This window comes from Triturus cristatus, chromosome 8 (assembly GCF_964204655.1).
Source record: "Triturus cristatus chromosome 8, aTriCri1.1, whole genome shotgun sequence".
Taxonomy (NCBI): domain Eukaryota; kingdom Metazoa; phylum Chordata; class Amphibia; order Caudata; family Salamandridae; genus Triturus; species Triturus cristatus.
Window position 1 is genome coordinate 1,581,847,434 of NC_140591.1, and position 13,831 is coordinate 1,581,861,264.

Sequence of the window (13,831 nt, forward strand, 5' to 3'; positions counted from 1 at the left end):
TGGGTGTCGTCTGCATATAACACTATGTTGAGTCAGTAGGTTCTGACGATGGGGGTGAGTGGGGCCATGTAGACGTTAAAGAGCATAGGGCTGAGGGAGGACCCCTGAGGGACTCTGCAGGTGGTTGGTGTAGGGTCCGAGAGGAAAGGGGGGAGTCTGACCTGCTGCATTCTGCCGGAGAGGAAGGAGCTGACCCTCTTGAGGGCCTTGTTCTGGATCCCTGCGTCGTGAAGTCTGCGTATTAGGGTGCGGTGGGAGACTGTGTTGAATGCCGCTGAGAGGTCGAGGAGGATGAGGGCTACTGTTTCTCCTTTGTCCAGTAGGGTGCGATGTTGTTAGTTGCGGCGAGGAGGACGGTTTCTGTGCTGTGGTTTTTCCTGAAGCCAGATTGGGAGGAGTCGAGGATGTTGTGCTCATCGATGAATGTGGCGAGTTGGCTGTTGATGGCTTTCTCAATATCTTTTGCAGGGAATGGAAGCAGAGAGATGGGTCTGTAGTTTTTGAGGTCAGTGGGGTCCGTCGGGGGTTTCTTCAGGAGGGGGTTGACTTCGGCATGTTTCCAGTCGTCGGGGAACGTGGCGGTCGCCAGGGAGCGGTTGATGGTGTGGCAGAGCATGGATGCGATGGTGTCAGCGTCTCTATTGAAGATGTGGTGGGGCAGGGGTCTGTGGGGGCCCCGGAGTGGATTGCCTTCATCGTCTTTAGTGTGTCTTCAGTGGTGAGGGCTGCCCAGCTGTCAATCTTCGGCTTCAGGGTGTCGGGGGTGGTTGGTGGGGGTTCCGTGTGTTGGTTGTATTCATCGAAGTTGTCGTAGATGCTCTTGACTTTGTGGTGAAAGAAGGTGCTGAGTTTGTCGCAGAGGTCTTGTGATGGAGGGATGTCAGTCAACTCGCTGGTAGGTTGGGCGAACTCCTTGATGATGTTGAAGAGTTCTTTGCTGTTGTTTGCGTTTGTGGAGATTTTGTCTTCAATCGCTTTTTTCTTCGTTTTTCTGATGAGTTGGTGGTGGGCGTTGTTAGCGTCTCTGAAGTTGTTGTGAGATTCTGCGGATTTGGTGTTCCTCCAGGTCTTTTCGAGGTGGCGGCAAGTGCATCTGGACTCTCGAAGTTCGGTGGTGAACCATCTGGCTTTCTTGGAGTGAGTGTTGTTGTTTTTCTTGAGGGAGGCTATGATATTGGTGCTGTCGGAGATCCACCTGTGTAGGGTTCGGGCTGCTGTGTTGGAAGCATCGTTTTCCACGATGGTTGGGGTGGAGTTGCTGAGTGAGTCGGTGAGTTGGTCGTTGGTGATTGTGGTCCAGTTTCTTTGTGGGAGTAGGTGCTGGTGTCTGTGAGTGGTGGGTGCTCTGAAGGTGAACTGGACGCATCGGTGGTCAGTCCATGGGAGTTTGGTGGTGTGGCTGAAGGTGATGGAGTTTCCTGTTGTGAAGAGGGGGTCGAGGGTGTGTCTTGCTGACTGCGTGGTACAGTCATGATTTGGCAGAGTCCAATGTTGTGGAGGTTGTCCAGGAGGGACGTGGTGTTGGTGTCCAGTTGGGTGTCGATGTGGAAGTTGAGGTCTCCCAGCAGGGTGTAGTTGGTGGATGCGATGGCATGCGGGGAGATGATGTCCGTGATGGAGTTGGTGAATAGTCCACAGGGTCTGGGGGTCAGTAGATGAGGGTTCCTCAGAGGGTGGTGGTAGGGCTGGTCTGTATCTTGAAGTGTAGATGTTCCATCATGTCTGTGGGCTCGTCAGGGAGTGTGCTCAGGCAGAGGGTGGATTTGTGGACGATGGCGATTCCTCCTCCCGGGCAGGTGGGGCGGTCCTTTCTGGAGATCTTGTATCCTTGGGGAATGGCGATGGTGATATCCGGTCCTGAGGTGGTGTTGGTCTAGGTTTCGGTGAAGAAAGCTACATCGGGGGTGGTGTTGTCAAGGACATCCCAGATTTCGGTGGCGTGTTTGTGGAGGGATCAGACATTGAGAAGGATGCATTGCACGGTCCTCGGTTTGGGTGTGTTCTTACGGTTGGGTTGTACTGGGTTCATGTTCCCAGTGGTGCTATAGGTTTGTCGGCAGCAGTGACAGCTGAAGGGTCCGTGAGTGTCGGCTGGCGAAGCTAGCTTGCAGTTGTTGTTGCGGCCTGGGTTGAGTTCGAGGAGTGCTGTTGGGTCTTATCGTTGGCGGGGCAGAGGTCCAGGGTTCCCTGTGCCGGTCAGGTCACGGACGGGCGCAGAAGGGCTTGCCCTTGGCGCGCCTTCGGCGTGTCAGCGGCGTGGCCGCATACCGGCTGCCATTAAGTAGGGGTCAGGGAGACCAGGGAGGTGGGAACGGGGAGGGGGGATTGGTCACGCTGGGGGGAGGAGCCACGTGGGCAGCAGCGGTGGGGGAAAACGGGCGGGAAAGGAGGAGAGTGGGAGAAAGGTGAAAAAGAGAAGACAAGCAGAGCACAGGAGAGTGCAGAAAACAGAAAAGAAGAAGGAATATAGATTAGGCAAAGATGGTGAAAAACAAGCAAAACGAGTGGAAAAACAGAGCGGAAAGCGGGAGAAAGGTGAAAAAGAGAAGACAGGCAGAGCACAGGAAAGTTCAGTAAACAGAAAGGAAGCAGGAATATAGCTTTAACTAACTAACTAACTAACTATAATGTCCCTAAAACCTGTGTTGTTTTTTCAGTGAATTACATATCTATATATCTATGTACGTACAATTTGGATTTTGCTATTTTAAAAAAACTTAATTCCTTCCAATCCCTACTCCTTATGACTCATCCCAAGCCTTCTGATGCTATGAACCCCCACACATCCTTTTAAATATTTCACCCTTCCTTTTTAGCCATGCTCCCCAACTAACAAACACACATGGACATTACTTACAAAAACAACTCACTACTTCCACTTTTCAAATCCACTCCTATAATGCTATCCCTACCACAAACTCTACTGAACACACATGAACCCAAAAGCTCAATCCTAACACAACTGAGGCACAAGGAAAGTAGAGTGCTACTTGTCAAAAAAAGGGCACCAATGGCTTGTCAAAGGCCATAAGCACTATATAACTACATTTACAGTTACAATATTTCCACAAGCTGTTGTTTTTGCAATAGTCAGTTGTTGCAAATGCCACTGGAAGATTGATTGGCACTGCTGTTCATTTCCATTGAACCAGTGCAAAAGTGGCCTGCACCAGTCCAGTCCAGTGTATATGAACCGGCCCCTGATGGGGCAATTTAAAGCACACTTACCTAAGAATTGACATATAAAATATGATATATTTGGTTTGTCTGTCAATTGGTGGCTTCAATTATTTTCTCTTTGTCTCAGTCTCTTACTACACAGGCCTGATAACTGCTTGCCTTGCTAAGTTTCTGTTAAGGAATAGAGACTTGCACATCAGACATCTATTTACTTCTTAAATTGAAGAACTTTGAACAATTTTTTTATTTATTTTATTTATTTTCAAGTGCAGTTTCGATGCTTGTTCTGGCCATTCTTCCATATGTTATTGACCTGTCAGTTAAAGGGTTGCAGAAAAGACACAAGCAAGAATTAGAAATCTGTGACATCCAAAAGAACATCACCTGGTGTACTGGTACAATGCCCTAAATCTCCACCCTGCACATACATTAGATTAATGGAAACATCTGAGGAGCAGATCTACTTTTCTTCCACCATATAATTACATGCACTGTTATTATTGAAAATGTGGTATAATCTGCAATGATACTAATTATGCAGCACCCAGGAGTGGCACTCAGGAGAGTCCTGGATTCTCTTTTCACAGCACGTTTTCCACTGAGTGCTCTCAGAATCCTTTATAAAAGCGTAATCAGTTACAACCAAATTGTTAGAAGAACCTAGCCTCATATCAGCGTATAGGTCGTTAATCTAGTCTGACCAACTGCAATTTATGTACAAACCCTGTGCAGTTTGGAATATCATTGGTGGGTTACATAATTTCATCAAAAGCAACATTCTGACTGACCTCACTGTAAGATTTCAGGTCCTCAATGGAGCTAAGTTTGGCTGCACTGCTTCTCCTGACCAGCTATGTGTGCAGCAACACCCAGGTGTCCACATGCAAACTAAAGGGTTGGAAGCAGGAGTGTTACTCCAAAGATGGAGATATTCTTATCGGAGCTTCTTTCGGGGTCCACGCAGCTTTCACCTCCACAGAGCCAACCTTTAAAGATGAGCCGCAACCAGTATCCTGCAGGGGGTAAGCAGCAATGACCAGAAAATGTGTGGCAATGTCACAAATGTCATGTGAGGTACATTGCTGCTGCAATTAATTTTCAGCTTCAGTGCACTATACAAAGAATCCATTAGATTGATGCATACCACAGCACACATGTGTACAATAAGCAGCGCTACACTGACATGTGAGCTGCGTGACTGTGTAAGTGTTAGGGGTTGGGTGGGGATAATGGCAGGGGTATCATAATGTTTAGGGCTAGCCTTAGAATAGGTTTAGACTTGGGCTTAGTTTAGGGTTTAGCTTACTTTAGGATGAGTGTTATTGTAAAGTTTAGCATAGGCTTAGAGTTAGCTCTAATGTTAGGATTAGGGATGGGTATAATGGAATGTTGAGGTTTAGGATTAAAGTTAGGTTTGGGGTAAATGGGAATTTAGTATTTGGTGTTACTCCTAGGATTAGATTTAGTGTTCGGCTTCTTGATAGGTTTAGGGGAAGGGTAGGGTTAGTTTATATGTTAGGTTTAGGTGTGGTAAGACATAGAGTTATGGTTAATGTATGTCTTAGGATCAGGATTAGTGTTAAGCCTCAGTCTAGGGGTAAGCTTCGGGGTAGGTGTAGGGTTAGGTTGGGTGTCAGGGTTAGAGTAAGGAATAGTTTAAGGATTAGATTCGGGGAAAAGTGATTTGCTGTCAATGTAGCAGGGCAAATGTAATAGCTGATTTTTTTTATATACCCATGCCGTTGATGTAATGGTAACTAAATATATTGGTGCTTCTAGTAGTGACATAGAATCCTTGTGAAGTGTAATACTGTCCATTAGTTGCACAAATGATACCCTGTGAAGTTAAAGCAGGTAATTGGTTTTCCAGCTGATCTCTTCTATGATGTAAGGACATGTATAAGGAATAAGGAATGTTTGCAATTATATACATATTTCACTTTACTCCGTTATCATCTTTATTATTACCATATTGTTGGATCTTCAAGCGCATCTTTCAACAAAGCGTCCTTTAGATGGTCTTATTCCCAGGAAACATAGTGAAAAAAAAATATCAGTGAAAGAAAAAGGCACCAACCATGGTAAAAATAACCAGCATTACATACATTAATCAGCAAATTAATTCCCAAATTCGGTTATTTCTTGGCAACTAAGTATATTTTGCAACTCTGTCAATCCAGTAGGGATTTTGTTTCTTAACTAAAGGGTGTCATTCCATGAACCTACTAACTATTAACTATTACTAATGACAATTACATCTTTTTACCATGCTCTCTCTCTCACTTATTTGCATAGTTTCTCTTCCTGGCAGTCAGTTTGCCCATTCCATCCTCATCACTTAGCTCTTCACAGTTCTTTATCTTTGAGGCTGGCTTAACTCAAAGAGGATGGACTGACGCATGGGAGGCACATTTCAGGTATTGGTAAGTTCCAGTATCTTTTGTGGCACAAGATATTACTATACACTGACACAACACAACAAATGCAGGGGACATGGTAAGACCTACTGCCAGTTAAGAGTATGCAAGGGATGTGTCTATTTTCATTGACCCATGTTTGGTCCTAATAAGATAAACAAAATAAGCTACGAGGGCACATTGAAAGCCCTCCAGTAGCACTGAGCCCAAAAAACGTTTTTTTTTAACCTGATAAGGGAATCCATATATTAAAGGTTTAAGTGATATCCCCTAATCAGTTTCAGCTCACTTCATCACTAACATTTTACACCACACCACCAAGACATCTCTCGCACTCATCAAACGGCGTAAACTATCAAAAGAGCTCCGCTAAAGTTACCCTTTGGAGGACCTGTAGGGCATTGTAGTGGCAGCCCTTTGTGGAGCAACTGCCCGATGATGAAGCATGACATTCATTGGGATGTGTGAGGGCATCAAGAGAGTCTTGTTGACTGTCCCCTATGTTTTGTCAAGATCCTAAATACCCTGTTGTCTTTCCTTTACCAGGAACAGTGACACCCCCCCTCCCCATCTTTGAATTATTTTGATTTCCCACCAGATCATAGGTAAACCTTAAATTTAATTACAAGGCAAATCAAGATTCAATTGTTTCTGGCGGCTGGAAACCAAGAGACTTGGAAGGTTTTCTTCCAATTGCTAGCAGTTAGTTTGTACTTGAGGTTGCAAGGGAGGGGGAACTCCAAGCATTTATTTTCCTGCCCCTCCACATTGTCTTTCCAATACTGAATATGCATCTGCAGCGGAGTCAGGCTCATGGTGGTGGACTGCTGGATTTTGGCTCACAGAAAAGAAAGTTTAATAAGTGATTTTCTGTAATAGTTATTACAAATCTACCAGTGGCAAGTTGGATTTATCTCAATTATTAATTTGATACATTGAAGTATATTTTTAGATGGCTCATATCTATATTTATTTTTAAATAAAACATTACAATGGTACCCTATGGGGCCATTCACTACTATGGGAACACCAGAATTGGCAGTTTTTCCCTCACCAGGGCTTACAAAACATATTCTATAATGACCCTGTTATAGTTACAAGGCACCCCATCACATGGACACCTAAGGGAGACCTTAGGGGTGACTCATATGTAAAACTAAGGTAGGTTACATATTTGGCAGTACCTTTAATTCCAAAGTCGAATTTGCAAATGATTTCAATTTAAAAGCAGCCTGTAAGGCAGGGCTGGCTTTTAAAATGACAGCAGGCACTGCAGTACTGCACACTCCAGTCAGGAAATCCACTGGGCCGCTAAACCGCTATTAACTACTAAATACTAAGGACTTAATGGTAGTTTGTATCCCCCTCTTGTCTTATTCTCCACTAGGGGCTTACAGGGGTCTGTCATTGCCAATTGTAATTAGACCATATACCTTTATAGCAGAACACTGGTCCTGGGTCTGGTAAACAGAGCCCAGGGCACAGTCAGAGTCAGTTACCACCAGTACCAAGCAAACGAATGGGGGTGATCAGGGCAAAAGGGATGACTATCTCTCAATAATGTTCTTGTGAAAAAAGAAAAAAGAATTTGGCAGTGCAAATGCACTAATTGCTACATTCAAACATGCAGACATGAATACCTGCTGCATTTCCATATGTGTAAATGACTAGAGGTCAGTTTACTCTTGACATTTAGGACTACTGCTGGAATTCTTTGAGAATTCCAAGTAAGTCAGTAATTTGCTCCAAAGGTAGGCATTTTCCTGGATGAACAATGTTTCTTCTGCAGCCTCTTTGTAAATCAATAAGAGCACTTTTTCTTTACTACTTGAGAAGTTTTTCACCTTGTACCCCTTGCATCTAAAAAGGCTTGATGTAGAATAATTAGTGAAACCTCTGCTCGCTGATCATGGAAGATATACATTTAGTACCTTCTCTATTTCAAAGTAAATACCAATTAGAGGAATCAGATTTATATGATGTTTCATATAGTTGTGGTATATGTTCTAACATCCCCTTCCCCGCGTATTAATTTTTTCATTGTGCATAGGATATGAATTTCCCTCTCACACAACATTTGAATGCTTCTCACGTTGCTGATAGACCTTGTACAGATCCTACAATGTCCTCAGTGAAGTCATCAATATCCCCAAATTTCTATGTGATATTATGTCCTTTAAAAAAAGCAAGGGATTGCGCCTCCAAGCATTCTCATTTTGGCCTTTGTATTAATCTAAAGTAAGTAGTACTGTGACTATTTTGTCAAGTGTATATTATTAATGATGACATGGACTAAATCTTTAATCAAAGTCCCAGAGAGTGGAAATAGTGAAGCAAGAGTAGCTATTATGGGGGTAAAGATAAATAGTTGTTACTGTATATCTACTATTTTGAATGTTTCTGAACTAAGAGAAAAGGATTGCTAATCCACTTGTGAGTCTATTGTGCCATGCAGAGCTCTGATCGTGAATCAGTGATGGGAAGTGCTGTTGCTGCACTGTAAACTATTTCACTTTTAGACAGTTAACGTCATTATCTGACAGTCAGGAGTTATTACTAAACTATCCTTGTGGTAGAAGAGAAACTTATATTATCAATTCACATCTTTTTATTGTCATTCACATTGTTTACCACCTTATCTGACAAACCATCTTGTGTGACTTACCACAAAAAAAAAAAATGTATGTATTGTTTTTGTGGCATTGCAGGTTCTACATACGATACTATCGGGTTGTGCTGGCTATGGTTTTCGCCATAGAAGAAATAAACCGAACTCCAGGTTTTTTACCGAATATCACCCTTGGCTTCCGGATCTTTGACTCCTGCATATCTGAGATAAAGGCTGTCATGGGGACCTTGGAGTTGCTCTCAGGGAAGAAGGGTCCAGTTCCTGGATACAGCTGCCCATCACACCCACAGCTTGCTGGAATCATTGGGGAGACAATGTCTTCCTTAACTGTCCCCATGGCCAGGATAATGGGGGTTCTGCACTACCCACAGGTAATAGTATAAGCCATGTTGAATATGCTCCCTGCTATGAGTTAGAAATTAAAGGTTAAATGATGCATTTAGATAGACTTTAGTGTCTCCTCTCTTGCTTTTTATATCTTTGTAAACTCAGTGAATTTAACAATACACTAATGAATAATTTTTAGATTATTAAATACATTTTGATATATTTTTCTCTACAACTGTGTTATAATTTTATTATTTCAAAATTTACAATTAAATGATATTTTTTAATTTAATAGAAATAATCAATATATCCAAAATTATTGTAACTGTTATGTATAAAAAATACTTAGTGCAACAAAAGAAATTTTGAAAAAACCCATTCCACGTTGCTTATCATTAAAATAAAATTCACTACATATAAAATAAATTATCTATTTTTTTAATAATCTCCAGACCCCTGTCCCTTAAAAACCTAATATCTCACTGCACTCACTAATTGGGCTACTAGCTTCTCTCTCAGTAAAAACGACAATCTGCACTGGCAGGCTGGGTTACATGTTTTACGTTGTTAGTCTCAGGGTGGCATGATACGTTCTGCAGACCACGGTGGAGAGTTTAACTTACATGTCCTGGGAACCCATTGTAGCATATACTCTGGATCTATAAGTAAGTTAACCTATGCTAATTGGGTATAAACCAATCAAGCATATACTTTTAAAGTTCAGAGTACTGGCACTGAGGTCTGGTGGGCAGGCCTCGGTGCACTCTCAGAGTAGAAAAACCAGCATTGCGAGTGTGAAACTTTGAGGGGATCATGCAAAAAGAGACATTTCCCTACAAAGTCATATACAACTTTTCAAACTGCGATGCAGCGCTGGACAAATATAGCTTAGCAGTCCACTCCAGTCAACAGATTTTATTTCTGGCTTAGGGTCAAGTGTCTTTGAATAGAATGCACTTCTAATATAGCAAATAGGATATCCATTACGTTTCTGACGGAAGTCTAAATCAGGACCTTAGTCAATCAGATGGACGCCAAAATTCTTCAGTGTGGTCTTTCGGACTCCTTTAGTTTTTGTACCAAAGCTTGGTACAAGAGGAAATCAGGTTCCCCATCTCAGTCCTTTCTTCAGACAAACCCTAGCAGCAGGTTCTTCCTCTTCTCTTCACCTTCAGTGCACTTTTATTCTGAAATCTGAAGGTTTTGTTTACATGGGAGCCATTTTTTTTAATATTAACTTGTTAGTACTCAGTGATGGGGCCTGCGAAAATAGTAAGCAAGCTTGCACAATTAGTTATATAAATGTTTTTGCAACACTTGCTCTACTTTACTAAATACCCATCCCAGAAAAGTCTGTATTGTGGGTCTTCAAAGGTGGCAGAATCCCAGAGACACTGTGTGGAGTTCTTTCAGCCTTCCAATGGGCTGGCCCATTAGAATGTGATCCTCCGTTTCCTACCAACAAGAATCCCACTCACTAGTTCTGAACCCAGGCCACCTGCCAAGGTAACATGAATCAGCCTGGCAATAGGGAAGCCACCTTCAAGGTACGAGCACACTAGAGCAATTAGTTACTATACAGATGCTATTATCAGGGTCCCTGATTGTCCTTAGTAAGTTACAAGTGCTTTCCCCCTTACATTCCTAGATAAATATCAATCAATCAATCAGGATTTATAAAGCTTGGCAAATCACCTGTGAGGGTCTCAAGGGGCTCAAATTGCTAGCTGCTTCGTGGAGAAAGCAGTGAAAAATGAGGTAAAAGCAGAAGAAGGCACTCAGAAAAATGGAGGAGAGGAAGGAGAAAGCAGTAAAAAGCAGTAAAAAATTAGGCAAAAGCAGGAGAAAGCACTCAGAAAAATGGGTGGAAGGGAAGGAGAAAACAATGAGAATGAGGAAAAAGCAGGAGAAAATACTCAGAAAAATGGTGAAGAGGAAGGAGAAAGCAGTGAAAAACGAGGCAGGAAAAAGCACTAAAGAACAAGGGAGAGGAGGGAGAAAGCAGTACAAAATGAGGCAAAAGCAGGAGAAAGCTCTCACAAAATGGGGAAGGATGGACAAAGCAGTAAATAACTAGGCAGAAGAAGTAGACAACACTTGGGGAAAGAAAGGAGAAAGCAGTGAAAGTGAGGCAAAAGCCAGAGAAAGCACTCGGAAAAACAGAGGAAAGGAAAGAGAAAGCATTCAAAACGAGACAAGAGCAGGAGAAAGCACTCAGAGAAACAGGGAAAAGAAGGATAAAGCAGTAAAAACTGAGGGATAAGCAGGAGAAAACACTCTGAAAATTGGGGGGGAAAGAGAAAGCAGTGAAAAATTAGGCAAACGCAGGAGAAAGCACTCAGAAAAACGGGGAAGAGAAGGAGAAAGCAGTAAAAACTGAGGTAAAACCAGGAGAAAGCACTCAGAAAAACGGGGAGGAAGCAGAGAGAGCTGGGCCTAGGTTGAATGTTCATGTGACCAGCTTCTGTATTGAGAAAGACTCGCACCCGACCTGGTTACTTTCACTTGCGGCTAACATTAGCTGTTTGGGCCACCCACTGTTATACAGATCAGTCAAACATTCACTTATATTTATTGTTCATTTTATTATTTTATTCAATTCAAACTTTTTGTACAGTTTTCCTCGTTTACACAAAAGTTAAAAAACATGTAAGTGAAAATACCAAGCCTTGTTGAAGTGCAAATATACAAAAATGCAATTGTTACATACTTTACATGTAAGTTATGGTCCATTAGTTCTGGGACTGAATCACAGTTGGAAACTTGTTCAAAGTACCTCCCGGCTCCTCCCAGGTAAGATGTTAAGCTTCCACTATCATGAAGTGCCAATAGGTCTCAGAAAACCCAATAAGCCACCACTGAAGTGGATAACCTTGGTAGAAATGCTCAATGCCCTAATTTTCTCGTGCCTTCTAGCATTCTCTAACACCTCGATCTTTGCATCTATTTTATTGTAGCCTCAATGCCCACTGTCAGAATTTTCAGGGTCTGCACCCTACTCTCTACCTTGTCAGTTCTGTGGTCTACACCAAACACACAACTACTAAGGCCCTCCAGCTTCTTTTTGCACCCTTTGCTCAACTGCCTCCATAGTGTTCATTTTTTTCACCAATGTATTATTGATAACAGACATTGAGAACAGAAGCAGCCAGTCACTTATAATGGGCTGCAGATTCCACTGGCCATCACGGGCCATATTGTCAAGAACGGCGCAAACATTATCGTCGCTCTAGCGGCAGGAAACTGCCGCTAAAGCGGTGATAAGGGGCTTGATAATATGCCCTAGAGAATTCCAATAGAAGCCCGGGTTTGATTTCCGTGACAGCAGAACCTGGGCTCTATTGGAATTCTCTGGGGCATATTATCAAGCCCCTTATCACCGCTTTAGCGGCGGTTTCCTGCTGCTAAAGCGGCGATAATGTTTGCGCTGTTCTTGATAATATGGCCGCACATTTCATGCAGTGAAGAAGTCTACCTTTGCCTTCTTTTTTGCCGCTATCACTCCATTGCATGGTTCACCAGGCAATTGTAGATAATCCCCCAACAATGTGCAGAAGTAAATTTAAGGCCTCTAATGTCCTCTGACTGCAAGTAATAGTTTAGTTGGGTTAGGAAGCCACTTCAGGGCCTGCCCACAAGATGGGAAGATGTGCTGCTAAGAAGATCGCAACCCAGCATTGCTGCGGGAAACCCATTGTTTTTGGGGTTTCAGTCACCATCTTGGAGAGGAATTGGACTCTCTGGCTCATCCCCGTTCATGTGTCTCCTCTCAGGTGCTGAATCACCACCATACTCCAATGAACTTGTTACACCCACCCAGTCTCTGAGCACATGACAATCTGCTGCTTTTCCTGGCCACCTCTGGAATGCCATTACCTACTCCTCTACTATTTCTAGATTGATCCTTTGTCAATGACAGTGGGCAAGACAATGCTGGCTCCCTCTTCTTACCACTACCTGAGATGATCAAAGAAGCTCACAAGCACTTGGGGCAGCAGAACAAGGGTAAAGAAGGGGACTTGAGCAGAAGCCCTCAAATACAAAAAACATCTTGGGACCCAGTTGGTTGTGCACCCTGAACTCATGTTTTAAAAAAATATTGCAGTGGGTGGTGTAACTTCATACTCATACCCATAGATGCCACTGGTGTGATTTCTATGCCACTGTACTGTGGCTTTACCTAAAAGTTGCTAATATATTAATTGGGTTTAGCTAATGCAATTTCAAGACTTCAGAGCACATGCACTGGGGGGTGTTTACCAGCCTCCTAGTGTCCAGATTCTAAATATGCACATAAATCAGTCACAAAATAGAAGATCCACGCCAAAAGATGTAGGGGCATATTCTCAAGTATCTATCGCCGAGTTATCCGCACTTTATCTCAGCCAAAGTCGCGATAAATTCATCGCCCCATTCACAAGCTGGTGCAAAAAGCAGATACCACCTGTTTACCTGCGAAATCAGCCACAAAAAATATCGCCATGGATGACCCCGACAACTATCACTAATGAGATGCAGAGTAGGCGTCCCCGAGCAAAAAGCAGCGACAATACCACACCTCAACTTTCCCAATGACCAGCCAGATCTGCGATAAGAACACAAAACATGCTATAAGGCGCGTTAGCAGCAGAAAATTAACACCTGCTCTGACCTGGTGCAAAGTCGGACTACAACCTGCACCAGAAAAGGGAGCCCAACCCAGAGCCACACCTGAAGAACAACAGATGCCATGGAGCCAACGATCATGCAGCTCGGAGCCCCAACAGGGCCACAACACCCACCGCCACCCACCCCCGGATCACCCCTCCCCCCACCCGGGCCCTTCCTTGGGCACCCACCACCTCCCCCGGACCAAGAGACTGCACAGCAACGTTACAAAATAATGAAAAAAATAATTTGCCTGATGCCGCAGAATCACAACAACAGTCATGTGAGTACAGAAAAAGCAGAATCAATCATTCACCATTGAAAGTCCAAACAAAATATCACAATCAAATTATTCTCCAAACAACTATTTGGAAGATCCATGGCGGGTCATCCCTGGACAATCTGTAAGTGACAGCCTGTAAGGCAATATCTGTCATGATTATCCACAGCCCCACTCCTCATGCCAAGCCTTCTTGAAAACCTATGTTCTCAAAACCTGGAAACCCCACACCCTCAGATTTCCTTTTGTGACTTGCTCTCTTGTTTGTATTGCACTATATGAGTCTTGATTATGATGATATAATATTGTTTATATTCTGTTAGTTGATTGGTTGATCACAAAGCCAGTAGG

The 13,831-nt window shown here is 43.2% G+C and overlaps 1 protein-coding gene across 1 annotated transcript in view; it reads left to right on the plus strand.

The window, feature by feature from the left end:
- Positions 1-3,993: 3,993 nt before the first annotated feature.
- Positions 3,994-13,831, plus strand: part of LOC146806239 (extracellular calcium-sensing receptor-like) — a 54,070-nt gene continuing 44,232 nt past the window's right edge. The window contains exons 1-2 of the mRNA XM_085623917.1: positions 3,994-4,202; positions 8,306-8,597. Of these exons, the coding sequence (XP_085480043.1) occupies positions 3,994-4,202; positions 8,306-8,597 (501 nt within the window). The remainder of the gene's footprint in view (positions 4,203-8,305; positions 8,598-13,831) is intronic.